This window comes from Syngnathus floridae, chromosome 19 (assembly GCF_059516105.1).
Source record: "Syngnathus floridae isolate MCC-2025c chromosome 19, RoL_Sflo_1.0, whole genome shotgun sequence".
NCBI classification, from domain to species: domain Eukaryota; kingdom Metazoa; phylum Chordata; class Actinopteri; order Syngnathiformes; family Syngnathidae; genus Syngnathus; species Syngnathus floridae.
This window is the reverse complement of record NC_142431.1, coordinates 1,369,745-1,395,442: the sequence shown is the minus strand read 5'-3', so window position 1 is coordinate 1,395,442 and position 25,698 is coordinate 1,369,745. Positions and strand designations below refer to the sequence as shown.

General features: G+C 47.7%; 5 protein-coding genes across 5 annotated transcripts in view; 1 reads left to right on the top strand and 4 right to left on the bottom strand.

Annotated features, from left to right (window-relative positions):
• Positions 1 to 5,877, bottom strand: part of nbas (NBAS subunit of NRZ tethering complex) — a 30,940-nt gene extending 25,063 nt beyond the window's left edge. The window contains exons 1-13 of the mRNA XM_088362190.1: positions 5,745 to 5,877; positions 5,291 to 5,342; positions 5,135 to 5,171; positions 4,972 to 5,049; positions 4,804 to 4,851; positions 4,658 to 4,701; positions 3,113 to 3,246; positions 2,722 to 2,855; positions 1,913 to 2,011; positions 903 to 1,041; positions 775 to 840; positions 585 to 713; positions 385 to 448 (exon numbers count right to left, since the gene is read on the bottom strand). Of these exons, the coding sequence (XP_088218316.1) occupies positions 385 to 448; positions 585 to 713; positions 775 to 840; positions 903 to 1,041; positions 1,913 to 2,011; positions 2,722 to 2,855; positions 3,113 to 3,246; positions 4,658 to 4,701; positions 4,804 to 4,851; positions 4,972 to 5,049; positions 5,135 to 5,171; positions 5,291 to 5,342; positions 5,745 to 5,837 (1,117 nt within the window). The 5' untranslated portion in view covers positions 5,838 to 5,877. The remainder of the gene's footprint in view (positions 1 to 384; positions 449 to 584; positions 714 to 774; positions 841 to 902; positions 1,042 to 1,912; positions 2,012 to 2,721; positions 2,856 to 3,112; positions 3,247 to 4,657; positions 4,702 to 4,803; positions 4,852 to 4,971; positions 5,050 to 5,134; positions 5,172 to 5,290; positions 5,343 to 5,744) is intronic.
• A 95-nt stretch (positions 5,878 to 5,972) lies between these two features.
• On the bottom strand, positions 5,973 to 6,521 carry lnc.lemp (lncRNA encoded micropeptide). The gene is made up of 2 exons (XM_088362191.1): positions 6,254 to 6,521; positions 5,973 to 6,193 (listed from the first exon to the last, which is right to left on the bottom strand). The coding sequence occupies exon 1, from the start codon at positions 6,460 to 6,462 to the stop codon at positions 6,292 to 6,294; it is 171 nt and encodes a 56-aa protein (XP_088218317.1). The 5' UTR covers positions 6,463 to 6,521; the 3' UTR covers positions 5,973 to 6,193; positions 6,254 to 6,291.
• Positions 6,522 to 6,632: 111 nt separating this feature from the next.
• On the bottom strand, positions 6,633 to 13,787 carry sec63 (SEC63 homolog, protein translocation regulator). Its single transcript, XM_088362632.1, has 19 exons — positions 13,497 to 13,787; positions 12,093 to 12,192; positions 11,474 to 11,588; positions 11,280 to 11,392; positions 11,147 to 11,208; positions 11,019 to 11,077; positions 10,602 to 10,652; positions 10,412 to 10,520; positions 10,227 to 10,321; positions 9,998 to 10,130; positions 9,840 to 9,932; positions 9,484 to 9,777; positions 9,325 to 9,407; positions 9,107 to 9,175; positions 8,745 to 8,903; positions 8,513 to 8,674; positions 8,226 to 8,426; positions 8,030 to 8,134; positions 6,633 to 7,943 (listed from the first exon to the last, which is right to left on the bottom strand). Exons 1-19 carry the CDS (start codon positions 13,618 to 13,620, stop codon positions 7,809 to 7,811), a joined length of 2,262 nt encoding a protein of 753 aa, XP_088218758.1. The 5' UTR covers positions 13,621 to 13,787; the 3' UTR covers positions 6,633 to 7,808.
• A 331-nt stretch (positions 13,788 to 14,118) lies between these two features.
• iyd (iodotyrosine deiodinase) lies at positions 14,119 to 15,661 on the bottom strand. Its single transcript, XM_088362641.1, has 5 exons — positions 15,460 to 15,661; positions 15,040 to 15,231; positions 14,686 to 14,845; positions 14,451 to 14,607; positions 14,119 to 14,341 (listed from the first exon to the last, which is right to left on the bottom strand). The coding sequence occupies exons 1-5, from the start codon at positions 15,623 to 15,625 to the stop codon at positions 14,159 to 14,161; spliced, it is 858 nt and encodes a 285-aa protein (XP_088218767.1). The 5' UTR covers positions 15,626 to 15,661; the 3' UTR covers positions 14,119 to 14,158.
• A 965-nt stretch (positions 15,662 to 16,626) lies between these two features.
• On the top strand, positions 16,627 to 24,914 carry ppp1r14c (protein phosphatase 1, regulatory (inhibitor) subunit 14C). Its single transcript, XM_088362640.1, has 4 exons — positions 16,627 to 16,978; positions 21,988 to 22,071; positions 22,168 to 22,200; positions 23,052 to 24,914. Exons 1-4 carry the CDS (start codon positions 16,718 to 16,720, stop codon positions 23,124 to 23,126), a joined length of 453 nt encoding a protein of 150 aa, XP_088218766.1. The 5' UTR covers positions 16,627 to 16,717; the 3' UTR covers positions 23,127 to 24,914.
• Positions 24,915 to 25,698: the final 784 nt, after the last annotated feature.

Below are 25,698 nucleotides of genomic sequence, written 5' to 3'. Positions count from 1 at the left end.
TTCATTGCGGAGGTGGAAAATGACCTCCAGTTATTTTATAATCTCGTTTCCTTGTTAATTGCATTTTTTATTGTTCATCTAATTTATACAGAACAAACAATCTGTGAGAAAAACTGGCAAAGATTTGCTGAGCATTTTATGTGTTACAAATGATCAGCTTTTTTTTTCCTTTGCGCTATCTTTAACTTTCTGAATTATGGCCGTCATAAAATTCAGTGACGTCGGTGGGATTTGGGGGAAACATCCACTGGACGCAAAGCGTGTAATTCGGCGAATAAGAAGCATCAAAGATCATTAAATCGTATCGGCTGCGCTGTGTCAGCTTAAAAAAAAGAAATGAATAAAAAAAAAAAAAGCTGCCGAGAGCCCCGCGGGCCAAGCTACCTTTTATTTTCTTCCTCCTCTCCAGTGACGTCTTCCACTCCGGATTGATCTCCTCAAATCCTGGCTGCCGGCGAGGGAAGGAGGGAGCGAGGAAGGGAGGGGAAGAAAGATTAATCTCTCACCCTGTTTACACTCAACGGGCGGAAATACACACACACTTGCAAAAACATCTCTTCTGCCAGACACAAGCTGAGTGGTACCTGTTGGTCCTGCTCCCACGCCGCCCTCTGCTTCAGCGAGGGGACGTCCCAGAGGGTCAGGCGACCCGAGAAGTGAATGACGGCCAGCAGCGTCCCGTCCGGGTTCAGACTCATGCGGAAGACGCCGTCCTGAAAAGGCGTGCACGTCATCATCCAGCCCGAGCCAAAAGAAGACAAAAAGAAAGGCTACCTTTTCTTCTCCTTGTCTGCTGAAAAGTCTCAACGTGGGCATCCGTAAGAAACCTCGCTTCTGATTCTGAAGAAAAAAAAAAACACAGGTTAATCAAGGTCAACTGCAACTTTTGCATTTCTCCTCACCGAGTTGACGTCGTCTTCCGAGCTGGTGACCTGCTTGTAGTGGGGCGAGCCGGACAACACCCTCCACGCCGTCAATCCGTAAGAGGCGGCCTTGGACGATCCGTCGTCCCCCGACTCGCAGCCGCCCACCAGCAGCAGCCTGGAAAGGTACGAGAAAATAAACATTTTAGCACGGCCACCTTGAGCGCCGCCGTGGCTTGTTTGTCGTGTTGTTTTTTTTCATCTGTTTATTTTTGATAACAGTTATGAGTTCGACATAAAAAGTGGTGAGATTAGAAGCCACCGCGTTGCCTTGGTAGGAGAGTTGAATGCGTGTGCAGCATAAGCAACAGAAGATGAGGAGTGATTAGCTTAACACTGCCCCCTGGCGGCCGTAGGATGTACAGCAGGCAGCACCTCCAAACCAGCTTTGCAATCAGACGCCAGACAATCTCAAGAGGCCCAACGCGAGATGTCTGTGCATCTACAATCACCTCAGCTGGCCGACTCTTGATCGAGCCAATTTCGTGTTGCTAAAACAAAAAGGCTTTTTTTTTTTAAGCAACCCTCGAATGGTCCAAAACGAGCTGCGTTATTCTTTGCCATGGATGACGACGGCTTTACAATGGCTGGACTCTTTTTCTTTTTTCCCGGCACGAATCAATATGCAATTGCTTGCGCTGACCCACTTTTCACACCCCGGTTCATTAAAGTTTCATCCGGCCTGTTGGCTGGCAAACAGTGGCCCTTGGGAGCTGCCGAGGCCGCCAAAGTCAATCTGCGTGAGTGGCGTACCTTTCGGGTCTCCGAGGTCAAAGGTCATCTCAAGAGTTGCGATGAAAAAATTGTTAAATAAATATCAATATTAATAAATGTAGACATCTGTAATGTGTTGCAACAGAGGGGTGTGCTGACTTTTGAGACGTTCATGGCGACGTGTTGAATTGATTTGAGGCGGCAAAAGTAAAAAAAACGAACAACGCCGTCATCAAATATTTGCAGTTGTCAGGACGACGGCGACGCCCACCTACCGGTAGCTCGGGTGGTAAATCGCCGAAGTGATGCCGCGGGAGTAGTGGGCGGAGAAGCTGAAGGTGTGGTTCTCTTGGAAGTTCTGCTTGGTGCCCACGCTGCCAAAAGAACACCACGCGGCAGGTGAGATAACGTCAACGAGCGAGCGGGATGCCAAAAATGTGGACAAAGGAGGCCCCTGAGGACATTGCGGCGACTTAGTGTCAAGCCTGACGTTCCATTCAAACTGTCAGAAGAACAGGAAGGGGAGGGGGGGAGCAATAAGCTCCCAACAAAATGGAAAGCAATCATTCCAAATAAGCCCCACAATGTTTGGGCCATTTCTCCCGCTGCTTAATTCCCGACTTACACACGCACGCGTCGTCGTGCGGCCAAAGCCTGGAAGAATAGAAACATTTTGCCGCCATTCAAGCCGTGACCTCCAACGTTTCCACTCAGGCTGGATGAAAAGCACGCTGAATGTCAAGGCGAGGCCTTCACGTATAAACACGGCTGCTTTTTTTTTGTGATTGATGTTTGAAATGGACGGCGAGGAGCCGCGCTGTCGGCCGAGGTCAACGCAATAACGGCGGACACTTTACGAAGCCCTTGGAAAAGATAACAATGGCCTCTTTTAACTCGGCTCCGGGAGAGACAAAATAAGAGAAACGACTCCGGGTAGACGGCCGAGCGAGGGAGCCAGCCTGGCTTGTTAAGCGATTTCTTAATGGCTGCTCCAAATTAACAGCCAAGGAGGTCATTCCAGCGCAGAGAAATAGCCGTGCTCCGGCTTTGGATGTGTTGCTGCGGATTCGAGGTGAGCGCCCACCTGACGAGGTAGCTCTTGAGCCCGCCCCCGTACGTGATGACCAGCAGCTCGGCCGACCACTGAGCGCCGCCCTTGTACTCCAGGAAGATGAGGCCCGCTACGGCACAGCCAAAATCCCCGGGGAAGCTCGGCTCCTTTGGGCGAGGGGGAGAAAAAAAAAAAAAACATGACGAGACGGCAGTCAATGAGATGCGACGTGTGGAAAATTCCGCTTTGATTGACACGCGTTATCGGCAAATAAGATCGTCATTATGCGAGGGATGGAAGTGATATGAGGCATGACGGAAGGATAAGAGAAATATCGAGGGAGGGCTTGAAGGCGCGTCAAGTGTGCGAGACATAAAAAATGGCACCGAAGAAAAAGTTGGCAACAATGCCAAGTCGCGCTTACCGGCGGGATGACAAACAGCTCGCTGCCCACCAGGTCGAAAAGGCGCACCGTGCCCGTGCTGTCGGCGAAGGCCAGCAGGGCGCAGTCGTGGCTCCACGCCACCCGCCGCCACTGAGGGTTGGGGTCCTTTGGCACTGCACAAAACGGCCGAGGATTCATTATCAATACAGATAAGCAAGGTGCCTTGCCTGCGAAAATAATCCCTGGCCGCTGCCACGGCAATAAATCCCAACCCCGAGAAAGAGGCCGGCGATGATGTCGTATATCAGCACGACGCGCTTAAGGAGCTATGGGAGCGCTACATCTTCATAATTGTCTCGCAAAGACAGAATACACAAGAAAGGATCCATCCCGCTTTTACTAAAGTTTTAGTCGGCTGTTTGGCCGAGACGCTGATTCAGCAGAACAGTTTTGCTTTTTCGGTCGCTCTGTGTTAGACAGATAGAGAAGTGGAGCCAACAGCCAAAATCAATAAGTGACACCCTAAAACCTTAAAAAGTGTCCTTGACATTTTTTCCTCAGCAGGGGAAAAAGCAGTGGAAGGAAATAGCTTGTTTTCTTAAGCTGGACCCCGAGGCTAGCTAATGATGAAAACAGCAGGGGCCCCAGAATTGCGCCCTGCGGAACGCCACGTGACGGCGGCCACCGAGACGAACACAAAAAGTTCTGTCGGCCAAATAGGCCAATAATCCAGTCGGTCAGATCCAACAAAAGACACACGGCCGTAGCGTCCGGTGTCATTAGCTAGCATGAATTGCGCTTGTCCGACGTCATGTTTCATCCAGGCAACCAAACGCTCTCTCTCCTGGCTCCTTTTTCAATCTTTTCTTCCCATTACCCCCCCCCCCCCCTCTCCATTATGTATTGCACGCTCTATCTGCAACCGAGTGGGGCTCCATTTCCACATAAATGGCTTTTTTTTTTAGGATGGAGGGAGGGGGGGGTAAGACGGCATAAAATAGAATGTTTGCGTCTCTTCCTCTGCCGGCGTGGGTGGAAGTCGGGAAAGAAATCAGCCGGCTACGCGCGCCTTCCATGTAAAGAAGCCGCGTTTATCACAGCTCGACAGCCATGAATTATGAAAGGAGGCAAGCGGGACGATGGCGGGCTTAAGAGGGGGGGGGCAGGTAAGGCGGGAGGGAGCGAGCAGGCACAATAACGCCGACGCCAAAGCAAGGAGGAGAGGGTCCAGAAAAGAAAATAGACGCTGCTATTTTGTGGACTTCATAATGCAACTAACAGAATTAAAACGACACAACAGAAGATGTATGACTTTTTTTTATTACTCGTTTACACGGACACGCTTCTCTGGAGTGCTTCGGAATATTGATTGGATTGTGACCAAATAACGCATCATTGAAATAATCCCCGCCACCTAGAGTTGCTCCGCCTATGAGCTAGGCTGAGTGAAGATCCGCAGCCACCTTCAAGCGACCAAGAGCGGCTTGGTTTTAATCTTTCGAGCCTCATTTTCGGCTTTTTTTTTTTTTCACTTGATTTTGAACATGCAAAATGTGTTATTGGGGCTGGCTAAGAGGCGCTTACCTTGGCATTTCCCAATAACTGAGCCAAATTCATCTCGCACAGATCTGAAGAGAAAAGAAGCAACGGGGAACACACACACACACACATTCAGTGGATCAAGCACAAAACAGAGCACATTTGTGTTTGAGTCAGTGCTCGGTAATGACCTGATCTCCACACACTGGTCCTGGACCACGGCCAGGAGTTTTCCGTTACTGCAAAGGCAAAGCCAAAAAGACACGAGTGAGTTGAAAAGGACATTTAATGCAGCAAAGACGACCGCCGGATCAATAAACAATCAAAGAGCAAACGTTTAGTCGGTGGTTTGTGTGTACCTCGCGAGCGCTGGCTGCCAGCCAATCTGCTTGTTGACCAGCCGCAGGAGACCGAGCGGCAGAGACGAGCTGGACGGGCTGAAAGAGCCAACAGCAAAAAAAAAAAAAATCACAACAGAATACAAAACACATTCCATTATGCACTTTTTTTTTTTTTTTTTACCTGTACCACAAATAGTGCAGGATAAGGCGGAATGGGCCTGGAATAAAATAGATATTACTGTTAGAACACAAATTTCTCTGGGTCTCAGGAGGGTATACAAAGCAAGCCAATAAGGAAAATTCTGAATTTCTGACACTTTAACAAACCAAAACTTACCTGTCACTGCTTTTGCTACAAGGGAGGTGTTTTGTTCCTTGTTGCCACGCAACTGCAAAAATAAGATAATGAAAACTATGATTTATTTGAGAGGCGGCGTTATTGTGTTTTCATGTCAATTAAAGGAAATTTTATTTATGTTTTAAATAGGTTTTAATGGTTGTTCTTGATGAATGGGGTAAATTAATTTCTCCACCTGACTGCCTCATTACGTTACATAAGTCATAATCATCCATCATAGTAATAAAAATCAATTGACAGCTTATTATGAAGTGGTTTTAAAAAGAAAACAAGTTTAGTTAACAAAGTTGGAGAATGTTTACGCTACGTGGCTACGCATTGGCTAGAACACCACGTCACTCGTTCACGTTGCGGCTCTTTTTCGTAGGTCACGGTGCCGCAAATGTGGGAAAAGGAAGGCTGAGACATAAGTTGGAAATAGCAGCCGACTAACCTGAGTGTCAGTCTCCGGAGGCCATTCGGTAATAACGAGTAAATCATACAAAATGTTCTCTTCTTCACCTTCGAGGATGCTATCGTCCGCCATGTTGACTGAAGAGCACAACTGTGACAGGCGACTACGGCAAGTCGTGAGGGACAAAAAGACAAAAGCGGCTTTTTGGGCTTTTGTGTAAGAGTGATATAATTCTATAACTGTATTACACACAAAAAAAAATCAAAGTTTTTTTCCCAGTATATATTTATTGTAACCACACGTTTTTCTTGGTAACAAATGCTTAATATTTACAAGTGCAAAGACAATGCATGTGCGTGTTTGCAATTTGGACAAGAGTGTCAAGAATGGTAGATTGACAGGTGGACATTCCTGGCTTTCTTCTTCCAACTACGGTGGCTAAGGAAGATCTGGCACCCAACCTTGGAGAGCAGCGCACAGTCCTCCACCTGCAACATAGTTGACCAGTTTTGCTCTGTTTTCTTTTATTTTGAATGGAGCATGTGTACCTAATGTAGTGTCCCTTCAAGGTAGACGAAAGCGTGGGTCAGGCTAGGTCGAGTTTCTTTTGCGTCTCGTTCAGTTTGTCTTGCAGCCTCTTCTTTCGCCAGTCCAGAAATTTCCTCCGCATCCTGTTGGCCTGCCAGCCCGCTGCAAAACCCGCTAGGAAGGAAACGACGACAGCCGCCTGCACTGACCTCTCCGAAAAGTCAGCCATATTCGCATGTGGCGCTGCAGACCTGTCAGACACACAATACCGGAAGTTCGGTGTCTGGTACAAGTCTCGCGATACTTCAGCTTTTTTTAATATGTCAACTGAATGTCAATTGTCCATCCTTTTAGACCCCACACATTTTATTTATTGCGTAGTGCCTTAAGACGCATCAATTTATGTAAAAGTTTTTATTTGAAATGATTTTAAATACAAATAATATACTTTTTTTTAAATCCATTTACAATGAGAGTTCCTTTTGTAAACAAGAGTGGCAGATAAGAGTCGGCGTCTTTATGGTACTTTGTTTGGATACAGTAAATTTGTGGTGGGAAGAGAAAGTGTAGAAGATGAGGGGCTGCAGCAAGCTATTCGAACATCCCTTCCATATCCTCCTGGTGTGCGGAATCATAAGGACCAAGAGTGTAAAAGACTTGCGGCCATCAAATCAGCGGAGACCTCTCACTGCACACTTATCCACTCAGCATCACATCACCATCACTACATTCCATGGCCCACACTATCAGCTTAAAGGACCTCTTTGGTGGACTGCATGTGCTCGAGACCCCCCCAGCGAAAAAAAGGATAGTAAGCTGCTCATTCCTGTTGTCAACAGATTTTAACGGAACCAAAACAAAGAGCAGAGCATAACTGGTGTCCTTGATATACAAGTGGATTTTTACAACACAAATTATCATTGAGAATAAAAAGAAGTCACCCAGACAGGGGGCACTAGAGTCCAACAACGCTAAAGCCCAAAAAAAAAAAAAAAAAATACTGCCGAGCCGAGAACAATGGCGGGTGCATGGCACCCAAGTGACCTTTTTTTCCACGTTCTTTTTTTATTTTTTTGCCACACTGCTTGTAGTCGTAAGGCTTCTCAGGGCGATGATGACACGCCGGAATGTGCGGCGACCAAAACGGACTGGATCTGTTGTGTACTAGTGCGTAGGAGGACTTCTGATGACACTATTAGAAAATAGCAGTAGCAATTCAAGTCCTATTAGAAAGTCGATTGGGTGGGAACGAGTTGTCGAGTGATTGTGACAACTTGCGGCCAATGGAACACAATTTGTTTTGATGGCGCGCGCGCACGTGGCCCCTCGCAAGATGGCCGCTCCGGTCCCCACTCGCTCGCACCTGTACACATTCTTACCAGGTTAGAAACACAAACACGCGAGCGCGCACACACATACACGTAGAAAAGAGGCCAGCTGGCGTGGTGGGCGAGGACATGGACTGAGTGTACAAAAATGTCCCGGCTGAGTCTCTGCGTCGGTCTGTGAGTGTTGAGGGGCGGGGAGGGGGGGGTGGGGGCGGTGCTGGCAGCGTGTGCGCACGCGCGTGCGTGTTCAGTCGTTGTCGTCGTCGTCTTCGCTCTCCTCGATGCCGTCGCTGTCCTCTTGCTCCTCATCCTCTTCCTCCGTGTCGGGGATGTCCCACTGGGGGTGGTTGTCCAACATGGCCTTGGCCTCGTGCACCTCCAGCTGCGCAAAGGTGTCACAGCGTGTCACATGACAAGACTCTCACACGGACATTGCTGCGTTTCATTCGGCTAGTTTCGAGCACCCACCTTAAGCGGTTTGATTTGATCCAGTCCCAAGTAGGAATCCGATCGCAGGATGACCGAATATTGATAGTTGCCCGTTTTGGAAGGCGCCGGGAACTTCAGCTCCACCTGGACGAACGCGAACAGTCGCCGTCAAACATGGCACACGTACTTCCGATGACAAGCGTTTCCTTAACGTGTGGAAATTCTCTGGACCCACCTCCTCGGTATCCTTGAGCGTGCAGACGTGGTAGGGCATGGACACGAGGGTCTGGTCGCGCCGGTCGGCGATGTAGAGCCACCACCACTCCTGCTTCTCCTCGGGATAGTAGAGGCTGTAGGCCGCGTGCGTCACCTTGGACTTGGTCTCCAGCAGGGCGCGCTCTCGCCGCTGGATGCTCTGCTGCAGCGCCTCCCACTCCTGGCGAGTCAAAGTTTGAGAAGATTCTAAAGCGATCCCAGTTTTTTTTATTTATCGTCCGTGTCGGCGTGTCCCGCTTTACCGACCTCCTCGTCGTCTCCGGCCATCTCGTCCACTTCGGTGTCGCTCTGCTTGTCGCTGTCTTCGTCTCTCTCGCTGGGAGAGTCTTTGTTGGTCTCGGCCTCGTCCGACTCGCTTCCTTTGTCCGAGCCCTCCTCGTCCTCCTCCTTGGCCGCCGAGGGCGTCTCCTGCCAGGCGCGCAAGTACGACACCACGTTTGGTCGTGAAGAGCGAGGGTCCGCGCCATGGGCAACTTACGTTTCCCGCGACTAAGCTGCCGTTGGCCTGCTTGCTTTTGACGGGCGCCGGCGTGGTCTTTTTCTTGGTTAGCTTTTTCTTCTTGGATTTGGCTGTCTTCTTGGTACCTTTGTTCTTGTTCTGCCACACTTGCTTTGCTTTCACTTTACTCGCGTCTCCCTGTTGAGCAAGAAAAAAATGTGACGCCACTCGGAAACATGGATTCCATTTCTTTGGATGTTCATCTTAAGGTCCATATGGAAGTTTTAAGCAAAGCGGCTTCTGCATTTCTTCTATGAGAAGCTTATCCCACCATAGTGTGCCGAATTGTCTTCCTCGTGTGGATGTGGATTGAGTGCTTTTCATTGCCAGTTAGTCCTTACCACTTCCTCCGTGGGGGCGGACTCCTCTCCTGGACACGGTGAAGGCTCCTGCTCCTTTTCAAACACCTCCTGCACAACAAGTACAGGCAGCGTTGCTTCACTTTTGAAAAGAAATAGGGCAACACTGCCCTCTAGTGTTCACCTGTAGAAATGCTTGTCAGATGGGTCAGGTCATTTTTTGTGCCTTGTGTCAAAAAAAAAAAAAAGCTGACACTTACCACCATTCGTTTTCTGCTCAAGGTGACCGTTACCGTGACGATGGAGCCCGCCGTGATGTTGTTGCTGTCTTCGTCGTCGAGGACTGTACAGACATGGACCGTCAGTGCGGGACAACAGCTGCAGGTCTCACAGACAGGCGTGTACGTTTCCATGCTGACCTTGTAGCTTGGTGTCCATGGTGATGTGAGGGAAGCTGCCCAGCACGGCCATGACCTCGTCGTACTTCTCCTCGCCCATGAAGCGCAGCATGCTGCGTCGGTCCGAGTCTTTGAGACTCACCAGGTCCTGCAGACTGCGGACCTTGTACTTTTTGGAGATGCAGTAGCGGAGGTGCTCTTCCTCAAAGTGGGGCAGCTGCAGCAGGGGCGACTTGGACTCCTGCAGGCCCTGCACGATCATCTGGGTCAGCTTCATGCAGTTCTCGATGGTGACCAGGCGAGGGGCGTGGAAACCTGCACCAAATGCAAGTCGTAAGAGTCACATGAGGACAGCAACGTGTGATGAACAGCCTGACCTCCTCTGCTGTTGGCCATCATGGTGAGCTGGCAGCCCACGTTGATCATCTCCTGGAGGAGAGCCGGACTCTTCTTCACCACGAATCTCTGATCTGAAGCGGAACACGGCGGGTTACGTGACGGTTTCCGACGCCATCTTGTTCACGTGCGGTCTGACCTTCGTCCAGCTCCTCGGACACGTCCATGCGTGCCAGGTGCGAGAGGACCAACACTCGGGCTTTCAGACTGTACGGGTAGCAGAAGGGAGGCTCCTTCTTCTTCACGTTGATGTTCCCCAGCTCACGAATCAACTGCAAGGTGTGCGATTTGTTTCCATTTTGACACGTAGGAATTTTTGTGTCACACCGAAAGGAATATTAGCATGAGAGTGGAAGCAAGATTGTAACCTGTGGCACTTCAATGTTGTCGGTGGGTCGGATGGTGGCTTCTTTATTGCTGCGAGGGTCAAACTCAAACGCTGCTGTTAGCACCATGACTAACCCTGCAAACACAATTAGGAGAAGAACAAAAAATTAAAAAAAACATGATTTTGTCCTAAGTTAACAATGTGATGAATCGAGCCGACACGTACGCTTCATGTTCATGTTGGGCGTCTTGTACATGAAATGCATGAAGAGCTGAGTGGTGTTGATGAGGATCTGGTCTCCGCTGTATCGGATGGAGCGGTACCACCACGTGCCCTAAGATACACAAAGCGCACTGAAATAAAAAAAACAAAACACACAAAACATTGCGCCCAATAATACAAGAAGACTACTTACCACCACAACAGGGAGGATGACCATGAAGGCCAGACCGTACACCAGCAACACCTAAAAGATATCGCAAAGGATTAGAGCTCAGCTGAGCGTTTATACTGCCACCTGGTGGTCAAATTGTGCACACCAGAAATCACCGCACTGAGTTAATAGTTCATAACCAATTAAATCCTTATGTTATGACTATATGTTTTTATTAAGTCTAATATAAAGTGTGATTTAACAAGCGTGCATTTTAACTAATTTAAATGGGTTTGAAGGATGCGAGACAAGTAAAAGTACATAAGAAATATTGTCACGTCCCGCTATACAGGTGAATTTCACCTATCACGGGGTAAGTCCAGAACCGTGATAAATGGGGGGGGGGCGTCACCCTACACTGCTGAGTAATGTTTGGATATGGCGAAATAAGATAAACACCAGCATTGAATTCTTCTGGTCCACAATCCAGGCAGGCAGGGCGATGCCGAAACTGGTTGCTGCAAAAACAAACAGGTTTGAGAAACGAGGCCAACCTTCTCTTCCCTTCCTTCCATTCACAAACTCACCGCCGGGCCCATCCGGGTTGCCGTACATTTCCCAGTTCTTTCGGGACTGTTCATTGGTGAGACTGCGAGCAGACAAAAGGACACTCAATGGCGGAACGCGCGTTTGCCGAGGCGAAGGCGAGCGGGGCCGTACGCGGCGTAAGCTTTGGCGATCCTCATGAACGTGGCCTCGTCGCCGCCTCGGTCCGGATGGAATTTCAGCGACAGCACGCGGTACTGCTTCTTGATCTCCGACAGAGACGAGCCCTGCGTGACGGCAAACGAAAAGACAATCGGGCTCAGTTTCAGAGGGAAAAGTCTTTTCAAATCTCCTGCGTGCGAATTTACCGGGTCCAAGCTGAGGACTTCGTAAGGGTTGTACTCCTGGTACTCCCTGTCCAGCTTAGACACCTTGTATGCCAGCAACAGGAACACGGCCCAGCCAAACAACAAGGCGGCTTTCCTGAAAACACACACGCAAGAGCTTCCGTGGCGGCTCTCGTTTCGATAACGCGGCCGACGGTGTCATCTTCCACGTTCGGATGTTTGGTATCCGCGCGTGCAACTTCAACTAGTTTCCATGACAATAGCAAAGCCCGCAAGGTCTGCTCTGCATCAGCATCTGTTGCCATGACAACCCTCCCTCCACCTCTGGCCAGTTAAAAGTCGTCGGAGGAAAAAAAGCAACGCCGCCACAACAACCAAGCCGTTATTTTACGAAAGAAAAGGGTCACAAAATTAACAGGGGGAAAGGTCACAAGAAACCATGAGACGGAATATGCCTGGCGAATCAATCGAACGTTTGCATTTCCTTGTCAGCGCGGCGCTCGCCACTCCCAAAATAGTGACACGAGTAACTAAATTTAGAGCGGCGTCCTTTTGTAAAGCGGCGTGGCGAGGGTTCAAAAAACGGAGGCGTGACGCTGAGACATGAAACAACACAAAAGCGACCGATGCTTGCGCTCACTTGAGTGTGGGGACGACGCTCTGCTGAGACTTGAGGAGTCGAAGTCGGTACCACAGGCACCTGCCGTGCACCCTCCGCAGGCTCTTGAGGCGCAATTGTTCTACAAAAAAAACACACATCAGCATCATTTCATCGAGGGAGCAGCCACCACGCCTGACTGGCATCAATGTTACACAATCCGATATTGACAATGTATCAGCTGCTGCCTGTGATGACATGGCAAGAATTCAAGGCAAACTCGCTGAGAACGTTACATAAGCCGCTGGAGTTATTGCCGACCTTGTTGACAAACACGTCCAGATAAGCTCTTATCAGCCAGCTGTTACACAAATGTACCAAATGTCTTTACTCCCTAATCACGACGAGTGGACCGAGATAGTCCGCTGAAAAAAAGTCACTAAGGCATCATTAAGGAGTCGGGAATGAGTGGATTTGTATCAGTGTCACAAAATTAGCTATTTTCACACTATCATCTTCAATTGTGCTGCTGATTCACCACCAGGGGGCAGTATAAAACAGCCAAACAGTGATATGGTGCAACTCCTCTCAACCCATCAGTACAGTATTGATATTAATCATTTTTCGCAAAAGTTCAAGAATACATAAGCGTTACAGATTGATAGTTATCCAGTCAGTCTACACGTGTTGTGGTTCAGATAGTCATTGCTGAAAGGCCTCATTTGTTATGATCCATGCAAATGGCAAAAAGTTGCCAAGCAAGGATGTCTTCCAAGCATTTATAAATCAATTTCAATTAGAATCTACAATTGCGTCACTATACTTTTCCTTTTCACTAGTTAAACCGTGACTTTTTTTTCTAATGCTGCAGTGACAATTTAACTAGGAGGATTAAAATCCCCGCCGAAGGCAAGGCCACGTTACTATTGAGGCATTACTGTCGTGTACTGCAATGCACGGGCACTACATGACCTCTGCGTCTTGCAGTACGTGATTCGCGTCATGCTAACTACGAAATATACGTCAACGGTAGTACTAGCATCACGTAATAATAGTGCAGTACAACTGTACAACAATACTAACAATACTAGTATCACGCAGTTGTCAACTAGGGCACGGTTTTGAGTTATTCGTAACGTGTAATTGTATCATGAATCATTATGAATGCTCGGACTCATGGAAAGACAGTAATAAAATTATACTAGTCAACATCAATCAGTTCACTAGATGTCAACTAGTGCGCACTTGTAACATGTCATGTCAGTATGGAAAGAAGTCGTACTGCTAGCAGTTTGGGTAAAACGACTCAACTTGTGCGGACAAAGAGCGTCCTGGGGGATGGAGCTGAAGCTTCGGCAAAACGAATAAACGCCAACGGGTTCGGGACGCTCGCGGGAGCCATCCCTTAGCTCAAGCTAGCAACGGAGCCCGACATCGGGGCCTTACCAGCATTCTGATCCCGGGGCCAGAGGTAATAGGTGGCCGGGATCACGATGAGTCCCACGAACGACGTGAGAAAGTAGAAAAAGGTGTTGCCGCTGTCGTCGTACTGGAACTGCTGGCCGGCCATTTCGTCAGTCGCGGCGCCGTCCGAGCGTCGTTCGCCGCCGCGGGACGTCCGTGGGGCCGCTGCTTCTGCTGCTTGTGCCGCTGGAAGCCCGCTGAGGCTGAGTGGCGTTAGGTAGCCGGTTAGCCAGCTAGCATCCAACCAGATGAGTAAGAGGCATACGTGGTGTACGCATGCGCAATCGGATTCTTCTTCTTCTTCTTCGCTGCGTCCCCGCCCCGCATTTTGTTACATTGTCTTTACTGCCCCCAATAGGTCATAATGCACATACGTCAGCGTGAAAACATTTCTTTTGAACAGTAATTAAAAAATTAAACACGAGATAATGTGGCCTACACAGCAGCTCTTGAATGAAAGTGTAATATTAAAGATTGATATTAGTGAGGGCTGAAACTGGATTAATGGCATTTCCTTCAGTGTGTTGCAAAATGTGTTGCTTTTGCTTAACCGAGGTCCATACATTTAAATGTGAGCATGAATAAAAAACATCCAAGACAAAACTGATATTTGCATATTTAATTCCATTTTGGAATTTCGGCCCTTATATCTGCACCAGGATGTCGTGCAGTGGTTTGCGTTTGAGGTCAGGCACGGTGGCGTCCTTGGCGGGGTAGCCGACGGGTAGCAGCATGAGCAGCTTCTCGTTGACGGGTCGCTTAAGCAGCAGCCTGAGCTTCGGGCCGCAGTTGAGCGGCGTCGACGTCACGGTGACCAGACCCACGTTCTGGCAACAGAAGTGATGTAAGAGAGTCATCTCACATGAAACTTTTCCCAACTCGTAAATTGGAAAAAAGCGAATTCCTGAAAGTTCATTCTTTTTTGTCTGATTTCACCTGCAGTGCAGCCAGCAGGATGCCGCAGGCGATGGACACGCTGATCTCATTGTAGTAATGCACCCTCCTCTTGTTGTCTGGAAGGATTCCGTACGTCTGCTTGAAGATGAGGATGAGGTACGGCGCCACGTCCAAGTACTCCTTAATCCAGTTTGTCCTGCGGCGTACGCGCAGCGATCGTCCCGTGAGACGCCTCGCGTGGGACCGATTAGCGTTGCCGACGCTGCATGCTCACCGAAAGTTGGCCAAGTCTTTGACCCACTTGTCTCCCATGCGCTGCCGATAGTTAGTCTCCTCTTCTTCCTCCACGATCAGCCGTATGCGGTGCTTGACGTCTGGGTCGGAGACCACCACGAAGGTCCAGGGTTCGGTGTGCGCGCCGCTAGGTGCGGTTCCTGCCCAGGTCAGTTAAAAACAATACCGTTGTCACTAGAGCTTGGACCATTTGCCCCATTCTTGGTCTATTTATTTATTGTGTCTAATATACAAATATCACTTTGGCACCATCTTGTGTCCAAATGACTGCATTACAGCGAGGATAGGCGCTAACTCATTCATTGCCATCAGTTCCTTTTTTGTTTTTTTTTACCTGCGGTGCGTATTACGTTATCGATGACTTCCCGCGGCACGGGCTCGGGGCTGATGAAGCGCATCGTCCTGCGCTGGTTCATTAGCGTGTAGAAGCGTCGAGCTCTGCTTAGCATCTCCTCCTCGGGGTGGCGCTCGGACAAGTAAGGCACATGTGGGACGTCTTCATGCTTGTCCTGCCACTCGCCTTCCTCTGGAACACATCCAGCGGGCAAAGTGTCAAAATGTGATCAAGCGTGAGATAGTTAAAGAAAGATAGTGAACTGTAACGTAAAAGGTCAATCAGTAAAAAGTGAATCGATGATTGCAATACACTATCTTTAAAAAGAAATTGAGAATGAGGCAAAGCTTGGATCCAATTCTACGAAAATGAGCCATTCACGTACTAACTTACATATTTCAAACCACATGAGGCTCTTACCATCTTTTTTCTTGGCCTCACTGTCATCGTGCAGGTCCTCGTCCACCCACGGTCCGCTTTGTCCCCCACGAGGGTCGCCGGCGGTTTTGGTCCGCTGGCTCCTCACCGCCACGTAGCCCAACACCAAGCACAGCACTAGCACCAGGACTGGAGTGAAGATGGCCATGGCGAGGATGACTGGACAGAGGAGGCCTCTTGTCAGATCATGATAAAATGAAATGACGTCAGAGACTTAGCCAATGACAACGTCCAATCGGCTAGCAGGTAATCAAGTGATTTCGTTCCATGTCGAATCGTTTCCAGTCTAAAGTTCACTTGGACTACTCGTCATTCAAACATTTACTTATGAATGACTACTCGTTATTCAACTATGTATGTGTGTTACATATATGTACCTATATATGCATATAAATTATGTTTAGATAAATTGGTGAGAGCTAAAAAGCTATGCTTCTTCTTACTACTTTCCGAATATCTTTTTTTTCTCTGTGTTTTTTTTCTCTGTGTTTATTTGGCTTCCTCAATTTTATTTGGTTTTATGCAGGGATTTTGTCTGATAGCAAACGGGAAGCTCGGTATTGTGTGTATTTGAATGTTTGGAATAAAAGTTGTCAATCAATCCCCAAAAAAAATGTATAAGGTACTGGTTACTTTTTTAACAGAAGCAAGCTTAGATTGTTGTTGGTAAGTGAGTGTGAAGTGTGCTCCTTCTAAGGACACCATGTTATCATCCATCTTTACAGGAGAGTTATAAAAAGATAAAACGTTTATCTCCCGTCTTGCGTTCTTTCATTCGGTCAAAAGGGGACGCCACTGACTAAGTATCCACATACGGTATTGACTCAATCGTACAGTTGAATCTTTGTGCTAAATATGATTGACTAATTGACTCTAACTCCAGCAAAAAAAAGTAAATTAAATAATAATAACTACAATCAGACAAGCTATTCTGATTAAACTCCACAAATGCAGACACTTCATTAGGTACACTTGAATGGCCTAATGAGATCAAATGTAAGAACTGTGGAATATTTGTACAAAGATGAGTCTGATGGGCACACAAGACGGATTTATCCGCTTGCCATGATTTGATTTGAATATTAATTCCTCGGGGCGCAAGCCCCGCCCCCTCGGACCGTCTGCGCTTTAAATAGCAGCTGTTCAGCACCCCACGTCCACTCCACAGTCTGCAGCATCCCAACCCAACGCCTCGCCCACGAAAAGCTGCCAAGCGAGTCGAGACGAGACGAGACGAGCCATGTCGGCCGCCAGCACCGAGACGAGCGCCCCACCGCTGCCCGCCGCCGCCGCCGGCCGCGTCTTCTTCCAGGCCGCGCCCGGGGTTGGCTGCGCCGGATCGGCCCCGCTGGTCGTCGGCGGCGGCGGCGGCGGTTCGGACGACCCGGTGCAGAAGCGGCAGGGCAAAGTGACTGTCAAGTACGACCGCAAGGAGCTGAGGAAGCGGCTGGTGCTCGAGGAGTGGATCATCGAGCAGCTCAGCGAACTCTACGACTGCGAGGTCAGCCCGCAACATACTTTTTATTTAACAATTAAAATCAAAATTCCAGAGGTTGCTTAATGAATTTGACCGATGCTCCCTGTCCTTTTTAAATTGCATGAAGTCCTTACAAGAATTATGCCGATATGGGGAAAAAAATCCAATTAGATGTTTATTATACATTTGCATTACACCAGAGCAAGGACTGCACCCCTAAAATTTGTGAAATATATGAATTACTACTGTATTGGATAAAAAGATACCATAACAACATCATTAGATAGAATATAAAGACGTAAACATATTTGGGGGAGGTTATATTCAATGGACATTGTGCTGCTCCTTCAGGTGCCTTGGCCGCAAGGGGGCAGTAAAAACATGCCTGGCATAAGGACCTACTTGCGAGTAATTCAAATGCAAAAAGTGGAGGATCAAGTTAAAAAAAAAAAAGGAATATGTCAGAGGTTGGCTTCCCAAAAAGTATTTTTTAAGAGGATAAAGAATATATGCCTGTGTTTGCACTGCTTTTGTTCAAATCTGGAGACGAGCAAAAGAAGGGCAGTGGGTTAAGGATGTGCTGATGTCAGTGGTCTTAGATGGCCTCTGCAGAGCATTCACACCGACACGTAACAAAGAACCCTCGCGGCGGCGGCCGGGCATTTGCATGGCATCCGTCGGCCGTCACCTGAGATTTAAATTCCTCGCATCTATCTTTAGCCTTCTCGGCCTTTCATTTCACGATAAGCGCGGCACAAGAGTGCCCTGGCTTGCCTGACTTTCCATGTCCCCTTTTGTGTCTTTTCTCTGACATTTTCCTTAATTTCTCGCTGAATAATGCATGACTCTTAATGAAGAAAATCAGCCATGGGTGCCGTTGCTCTTGGCGCTGATTCAAAACGGGATTAGGTGGAGGTCGTCGCGCTCCGGTTTTAATTAAAATGACGAGTGGAGATTGAGTGACAGGCCGTTCATTTGCGAGCTGGGCCTTTAATTCTTGATAGAATCAATATTTATAGAGACGTTGATTATTAACTGTACTCGTAGACAGGGATCGCTACAGCGTGATGACATCATCGAAGGCGATGTACCTAATATTGTGACCTTCTCTGCCATGACGACATGCTAGATGGCGGTCTTGTTTGGGCAGGTGGCCTTAACGCCTCACAAATTCAAACACACACACCTACACAAATAGTACTGATGTTTGGTCACATGCTCGTAAAGAGGAAGTCGCACGGCCGCCGTAATCATTAGCGCGTCAGTGCTAGGTCCTAAATTAGACAGGCTGTGTGTGTGTGTGGAGGGGGGGTGACGTAAAGGTCAAGCATGCTATCAGTTTCCCATGCAAACCTAACAGAGAACAAAAAACATGTATTGATGTCCACATATGTGTAAATGCAGCCTAACTGGTCATCAAATTAGCACGTGTGTGTGTGTGTGTGTGTTATTTATCCCCCACAAAGAATTACTAATACTAGTGCCGTACTGATGAGCTGAGAGGAGTTGAGCCATCTTAATGAACATGAGCCGCTCAATACTGCCCCCCTGGTGGCCAAGACGGGCACATCAGAAGGAGCAGCACAATCGCAGTGAGACAAAAAGTGTGCGTATATAATTTAAATCGCCGAGGCAATGAAGCGCCGCTGTGGCATGTGATGAATCGGTCTGAGACGCATTGAGAAGAATCGATGGCGGCTCCTCCGGAAGTGAGAGTCGGTGCACGTTTGCGTGCGAGTGGCCCAGGTAACAGTAGACGCTGGCGTGTCCTACTTTCTCATGGCTGGCTGTCAATAGAGCCTCGCTCGATGAGGCTTAGTCACGGGTGCACGCACCCCCACCGTTACACGACTGTGTGTGTGGACGAGGTTTTATCTGCGCTCTGATGTTTTCTTTGCCGCTTTTGCACCCAGACTTCTTTTTTCATACTAGAAGGACCGGCTCGGCCTGTGAATGGCAAAAATCTACAAATAAATTCGAATTGCAAATAAAAAAAAGGATATACCACCAATAATATTTTCCTACAAAACTGTCTCCCCCAAAAAAGAACTTTTTTTTAATAATGAAAAACAAAATGGTGGAAAGGTCCATTTTTCATTATTTTAACATTTTATTATTTTATATATTATTTTTTATGATTTTATTTTATACAACACAATGCTATTTTTTATTCTTAAACATATCCCAAAAATCTTTTTAAGGGAGGGAAGGGGAACGGATTAAAAACATTTCAATTCATCGATTTGATTCAGCTGGATTCGTATCTTTCCTCCGAAGGAATCGCTCTTGGGCTATCGAGCCTTTCTAACGATTCGGCTTCAGTTGCGGCGTTTTACTCGTCCTCTGTGACCGCACGAGGTTCACATAACACGCCGTTGTCGGTCTTTCCTGGAGTCAAAGAAAGAAAAAGCGCGGGGAACTATCGACAAGGTCACGGGAGAAGCGGTGATGGAGGCGTGGAGGGGGGGGGGGGCTTGCTCCAGGAGATAGATAATGATATCTAGAGTGGAAAAATACATGATGGGGGTGGGGGGAGTATTGCCTGGAGAGACATGCTTTATCCGTAAAGCTTCATGTCCATGCTCTTCTCTGGCATTTGCTCCAACTGGCCGCAATACAAACACAATTTGAATTTTCTTTCCATAGCAAACATTCAGCCGGTCATATTCGGAACGGCATCATCCGCTCGACTGCAACATGAAACGATTGAGCGATGCTGACAGACGCGCCCGCCGTGAGGTCCAACCGGTCGATGGGTCGCCCGGCGCTAACGACCTTGATCCGTTTATGGATCGGACGCCCGCAAGGTTACAATTTGTGTCTTGATCCGGCTGCCATTTGAATCAAAGTGAAGGAAGCATGGCAATGATTTTGTGTTTCTGTACAAATTTGAATTCTCATTTTTGTGAGGGCCTAAACATAAACACAATTCAACAACATTGTTCGTCAGCACAAAACACAAGTCGAGCTAACGTTTTGTTCCTGTTCTTCGTCTGTGGCTTTTTCTGGCAGTGTGTTGTATAAAAGTGACTTCCTAAAGTGTCATTAGAGTAAGTCGTCGTATTTGTGTGTTGGATGTGTGCCTGTAAGGGGCGTGGCCTAGCCTCACGAGCGATACCAGCAGCCGGAAGAAGGTTATCCGGTTGAACCACCTTTAGGTGTGAGTCAAGGCCTAATTCTCATTTCGTGGCTCTCCTTGCCCGCGCGTGAGGGCATCCGAGTGCCTGGGTTGCTACTTTATTTTTTCGTGTGACTCTCAAGCGAGCGTTTTGTTCTTTGTACTCCTCCTCTGTGAGTGTGTGATGTAAGGCGTCCTCTGGAGCGGCGCTGAATCAGCGTGGGAAAGATTTCTTGCCGCAACTTCATCCAGTAAATTCATCCGAGCTCGCTGCATGCTTTCGAGAGAGGGAGGGAGGAGGGGGGGGAAGGATGCTCGACCGTAACTGATTAGCGGGCCCGCTATTTGACAAGCCTTCAGAAGAGGCCTCGCGACTTAAGCCCCGGGTTCACCTTCATCTCGCTCGCTCGCTCGCTCGCTTCCCTACGAGGCATTCGCTCTCCGAGGATGAATTCATCCCACCTTGAGCTTCTCCGCGCTTTGATGCGACACCCAAGATAGCTGAGCCGCCACATTTCCTGGGTTGCGCAATCCTTCTCTTGCTCATAAGCGACCCACTTTTTATCCCAAGCGTACCTACCGCTTTATTCCGTTTTGACAAAATGCTAGCTTACCACGTTGGCCTCAAGCTAGCAGTATGTATTTTGTTTATTGCATATTGGCAAACCACAGCGCGCCATTCCCGGAAAATACCGACAGCAGTCGGCTGATCGGTCGACGGAGGAGAAACAAAGCTTGACATTTTGTTTTGTTGTTGAAAAGCTGTCATTAATTGTTGGCAGATGTGTCAGACTATTTTTCAAATACAAGCAATTAATGCCGATGCCACCTACGCACCCAGCGTTGGAAAAACAGGCTCGGTCAGGGATTTTACCCAGCCTTTCCCAATCGGCCCGCTGGCTTGCTAATTGACTTTCGGCGGAAGCCTGACCCACTTTCCGGGGTCAGCTTGAATTCATACTCGCCACGTTGCCCGTGAAGGCGACGAATTTGAGTGTTGAATTCAGTCCGAATCGAGTTTATGAGTCACCGGGTCGGGCGGCTCGCATTCCGTCACCTCGAAGCAGACAAAGCGCTGCCGGCTTCTCAGCTGTTGGTGCAAACAAGTCTGACACGTGTTCGCCAAACACGCCAGCCGGCTCTTTTCCAAATGTTTGTTGTGTCTTGCGCCTTTGCAAATTCACGCTGTGTTCTTGCCCCTGTGAATGTTTACAACCACTTTCTCCACCTGACACAAACTCAGACCTCTGCGGTCCAAGCCGAGTCTGGCAAAAAAATAATTTGGGACGTGTTCCATTCGAGGCTCCTAAGCGCCACTAGCGTTTATCTGCATGCTTATTTCCATTCCGAGTACGACATAGTTTGTGTCGAGCTAGGCTGGCACGCAAAGCCCCTGCAGTCAACATCATTCTGCAGAAGACTGTTGGCAGCCCTAGCATGTGTGTGTGTGTGTGTGTGTGTGTGTGGTTGGCAGTGGCCTGCGGGAGCCGGTGGTCCACACACGGCTCATGCCTGCCTGCCCCACTTGTCAGCAATGGCTGACAGACTGCCTGCTGACAAGTGCAATTGTCTCACACGTCACACACACGGACGGACAGATCGAGTATTTGAATATAAAAAGTCATAATTGCGAGGCGACTCGTCGTGACGGAGATTTAAAGCCGAGAGGGGAAATAAAAAACGACTCTCCGTGAGCTTGAATACCAACGATGGCCGCGGGCGAATGCCAGCTTAAAGCCAGCCGTCCAGCACGCTAATATATCCGCTGATGGTTTCAGACTGATGTGTCGCCACGAAACCAAAATATCCGTCGTCGCAATGACTATCGGAAGGTTTTCAAAATGGCCGCCGTGCGGAAAATGCGCCTCTTTGAAGAAGACTAGCACCGATTTGTACTATTTTGCCATTCCCACAGGAGGAAGAGATGCCCGAGGTGGAGATCGACATTGACGACCTTTTGGAGGTGAACAGCGATGACGAGAGAGCCGTCAAACTGCAGGTACGCCGGCATTTTTACGAAATAATACAACTGGTTCATGAAGCTTCGGTTTCCTCTTCTCTTTTAACAATGTTTATTTTTTTTCCCCACACACAGGAGTCCTTAATAGACTGTTACAAACCGACAGAGGTGAGTGTTGACACACCTCGATGTGTGGAAAATTGACTACGGTAGCGATGAAAAGGTTATGCGGGCCGATCACATGACCTCATATTGTGGGAAATTCCCATCTGTCACCTGTGTGTTATAAGTAAGTAGCATTAGGTTTGCCAGCAAGCGTTACAAGGTCACCAGGTTGACAGCTCGTATAGTACGCCTAAGCCCTCACACACACACACACACACAGACACACACAAATGCAGCATAATCCCATGAGAATGTCAAAGCGCAGATGCCATTTTGAAAACAATACCAGCAACAAGACGGCCGCTCACACAAAAAAGGGCAAAATGGGAACGTAAACAACAGCGCAATATTGAAGATTAAAATCAGAAAGTTATCATTGGTAGATTATTTTACGGAAACTCGCCAACCCTCTCCCAGCTGAATGTTAAATAGAAAATGAACGTAAAGATGGAGGACAGGCAAAGAGGGACTTCAAGTCCCGGGGATGTCGGAAATGAGGTCATGAGTGTCACCTTGAAATCTGTTCTTCGTACGCTCGGCTGTTTCTTACTTCGTCAGTACGAATCTTTGTGTTTTAACACAAATATTTACAGTATTTATGACTCATCTTTTGGACGACAGTAACATTCCAATTAAAATTCGGATTATGTTGGAATTGTTGTCAACTGAGGACCCGTTGCCGGTGTTCCACAAGGCTCTATCTTAGATCCTTATCCGTTTATATTACATATATTCTATAATATGTCACTTATGCAAATTCATATCAGCAGGCACACAATAAATATGTGTGTGTGTGGGAATGAGCGCTGCTTTCTAATTATAATTTTGCCTCTCTCTATATTCTGTTCTCATAGGATTTTGTCCGCGAGTTGCTGGGCAGGATAAGAGGAATGAGGAAGCTCAGCGCTCCATCTAAGAAGGGTCTATAATGTCAGAGAGCTCGACCTCATCGGCTTTTGAACCCCCCCCCCCCGCCCGCCGCCCCCCTCCAGTAACTCATCCGAACATAAGTGGCATCACTTCTGCAAGCATCCATGCATACCACGAGCTCACTGCACATGCACACACAATGTCAAGGATGGCATCTACATCAGTGGACTGTTCAAAAGGGTTGATAGCGAACGGCATCGTCTACTTTTCACATTTGCTCGTCGTTTCAAGGCCCCCGACAGCCATAGAGATGGAAAATCTCAGCAACAAATAAAATAAGGGAGGAGCTAAGTCTGTACTGCTGTATTTGCTGTGAAATTAGCCGGAGCACTCTGTAAAGACAGTGCTTCACCATTTATTTTTTTTTTATTGTCGTTTTTTTCCCGCTGCTCATAATCCTTACACTGTAACTGATTCTTGCTTGCATATTCAATTCAATACTGTTTATTGTTTCGCCATTTAAACTATGTGGGGACGTTGCCATTGTTTTGATGTGCTTTTCACCGCAGCAAGGCATGATGGGTATTGTAGTTCTTAACTGCAAACCTGATGACTGACGGCCTTTCGCTCATGTTACACCCATTTTTTTTTTTTTTACACATATCAGCTAGCTTTTTAAATACGACACAGCGGTGAACTCGGTTTTTTTTTAGCGATGAGGGCTTGCCTTTAAAGGACTTTCAGGATGTCGTTTGACTTTCTCAGCGCTGAACCTTAACCATAGGGACGACCTGGAGGCAATTACTGTAAGTCTGTGGACAACTTGAAATGTTTACACTTGCCAAATGTAAATTAGAAATGTCAAACGGCAGGACGGGCTAAGAGTCATCAGGCGGACACGGTACTTTTTATAGCGACGGGGAAATGAAGCTTCAAATTTGCTTCATGAACCGGTTGTCATTTTTTTGACTCCTCCAGGCTGCACTGTTGGTATAAATAAAGGGTTTTGAAAAAATGGCAAGTCGGTTTGCTTGAGAGGAGTCAAAAAATAGTTTCAATTGAGAGCCACTTTCATAAGCAGTCCTGATTAGATCATGATAGACCAAATGTGACAAATCCCCCTTAGCTGCCAAAGACATACAAGCAAGGCGACGGTGGATTATTTTTTTTTCTTTACAACACAAAGTACCCGTCTTGCATGCTAACAACACTAAGTAAACACTGACAGAGTATCGATATGTCAAGTATAACCAAGAAAATTAGCTTCTTAACTTTATAGGACTTTTCTTTTGAATTGACGTGACTTAACACGTCAGAGAGAATCCAGGAGAACTTATGAAAAAAAATGGTGCTGTTTTTAAATGTCCTTCCCAGGTAGCGGCTGTATTTAAAAGAAATAACTGTGTGATGAAAATGGATTTGTGTTGGCAGGAGGAGGCGAGCGCCACACTTTTGCTGAGGTCCTATTATGAATTTTTCCTCTACTGAGAAGCGGTTCAGGGGCAATAGGTTAATATTTTATAATTTATGAGGGAGTATTTTAAAAATGTCCGCATAGGAAGCTTTGCATGTATTTTTTAAGTAGCATGTGGGAGCGGAGTAGGCCCATGGGCACATTTGTCGGCCCGGGAGGTTTTTAATTCATACAACACGTTCCTTTTTATACCTTTATTAAGACTTACAATTTTTTTTTTTTTTTTTAGCTGCTGTTTTCATTTTTTTCTGTACATCCACAATAAGCAATCTTGTTTTTAAACAAAAATGTAACGTGTAAAATGTGTGTGGTCTGTTTTTTTTCTTGCTGACAATAAAAATGCAGACAACTCTGCGTGCGCTGTTTTAAGAAAGCGTCTGTGTTTTTTTTTTTGTGGCCGTCCTAGTTTAGTAGGCCAGGCCAGCCCCCCCGTCTGATTGTGTGTGTCGAGTTCACCGACGTATGACTTGATTGCTCACTTTCCGCATGAGTAACCTTGCTCTGCTGCCCGTCTAGCCCCGTATGACTAGCCTAGTGCCCTACTGTACGGCTGTTGCTAGGTAGAATATCGCCCTCTAGGGCGCCGCTGCATGGAGTCATGAACAATTGAAGACTCTGGCTCCGAATGATGTCTTTGGGATTCAGACACACTTTGACACACATTCCCGAGCAGCCTGCTGCGGGATTGGCGCGGATGCTGCGAGTCAAGATGCGAGAAGCTGAGCGTGCGCCTTTAAATTCCGTGACCCACATTTCACAGCTGGGGCTGGCTGACAGGGAAGGCTCCTGCACGCTGCCTTGAATAATTGGAACTGCAAGGTGAATGCGAGCAGAATGGCTAAGGATGGGAGCCCCCCCCCCCCCCCCTCGTCCCCTCGCTTTGCCCTTACCCTAGCTTCTCCCTTTCAGCATGTTTTTTCAGTCAGCTGGCTGCACACCAGCACATCTCACACCAGCAGAGTCCTCCAGTCATTTCCAGTCAGCGAGGAACGAGGACACGGACGGTGCTAACGGGTTTGTTTTGATTAAAAACTGTGAGGAAATGGTGGCAGGCAGAACCCCCTTTTGTGAAATCCGTCCTAGCAATCCTACTGTACATTTTCTGTCCCCAACCCCCCCTCTTGTTCATTTGCCATTCTCCCTCTCCCATATGTTCT

What these genes read in the sequence shown, in the direction of transcription:
- lnc.lemp (XM_088362191.1), bottom strand. Translation starts at nt 6,462, where the DNA reads ATGGCTGACTTTTCGGAGAGGTCAGTGCAGGCGGCTGTCGTCGTTTCC.
- sec63 (XM_088362632.1), bottom strand. Translation starts at nt 13,620, where the DNA reads ATGGCCGGCCAGCAGTTCCAGTACGACGACAGCGGCAACACCTTTTTC. An exon ending in ACCAGAAGAATTCAATGCTG is followed by an intron (nt 10,653 to 11,018) that starts GTGTTTATCTTA and finishes GATATCTTTTAG; the next exon opens with GTGTTGCTGGTGTACGGTCT. An exon ending in CATGGACACCAAGCTACAAG is followed by an intron (nt 9,408 to 9,483) that starts GTCAGCATGGAA and finishes ATGTCTGTACAG; the next exon opens with TCCTCGACGACGAAGACAGC.
- iyd (XM_088362641.1), bottom strand. Translation starts at nt 15,625, where the DNA reads ATGGCCATCTTCACTCCAGTCCTGGTGCTAGTGCTGTGCTTGGTGTTG. An exon ending in TAACGTAATACGCACCGCAG is followed by an intron (nt 14,846 to 15,039) that starts GTAAAAAAAAAC and finishes TGACCTGGGCAG; the next exon opens with GAACCGCACCTAGCGGCGCG. An exon ending in TCCTGCTGGCTGCACTGCAG is followed by an intron (nt 14,342 to 14,450) that starts GTGAAATCAGAC and finishes TTCTGTTGCCAG; the next exon opens with AACGTGGGTCTGGTCACCGT.
- ppp1r14c (XM_088362640.1), top strand. Translation starts at nt 16,718, where the DNA reads ATGTCGGCCGCCAGCACCGAGACGAGCGCCCCACCGCTGCCCGCCGCC. An exon ending in GCGAACTCTACGACTGCGAG is followed by an intron (nt 16,979 to 21,987) that starts GTCAGCCCGCAA and finishes CCATTCCCACAG; the next exon opens with GAGGAAGAGATGCCCGAGGT. An exon ending in ACTGTTACAAACCGACAGAG is followed by an intron (nt 22,201 to 23,051) that starts GTGAGTGTTGAC and finishes CTGTTCTCATAG; the next exon opens with GATTTTGTCCGCGAGTTGCT.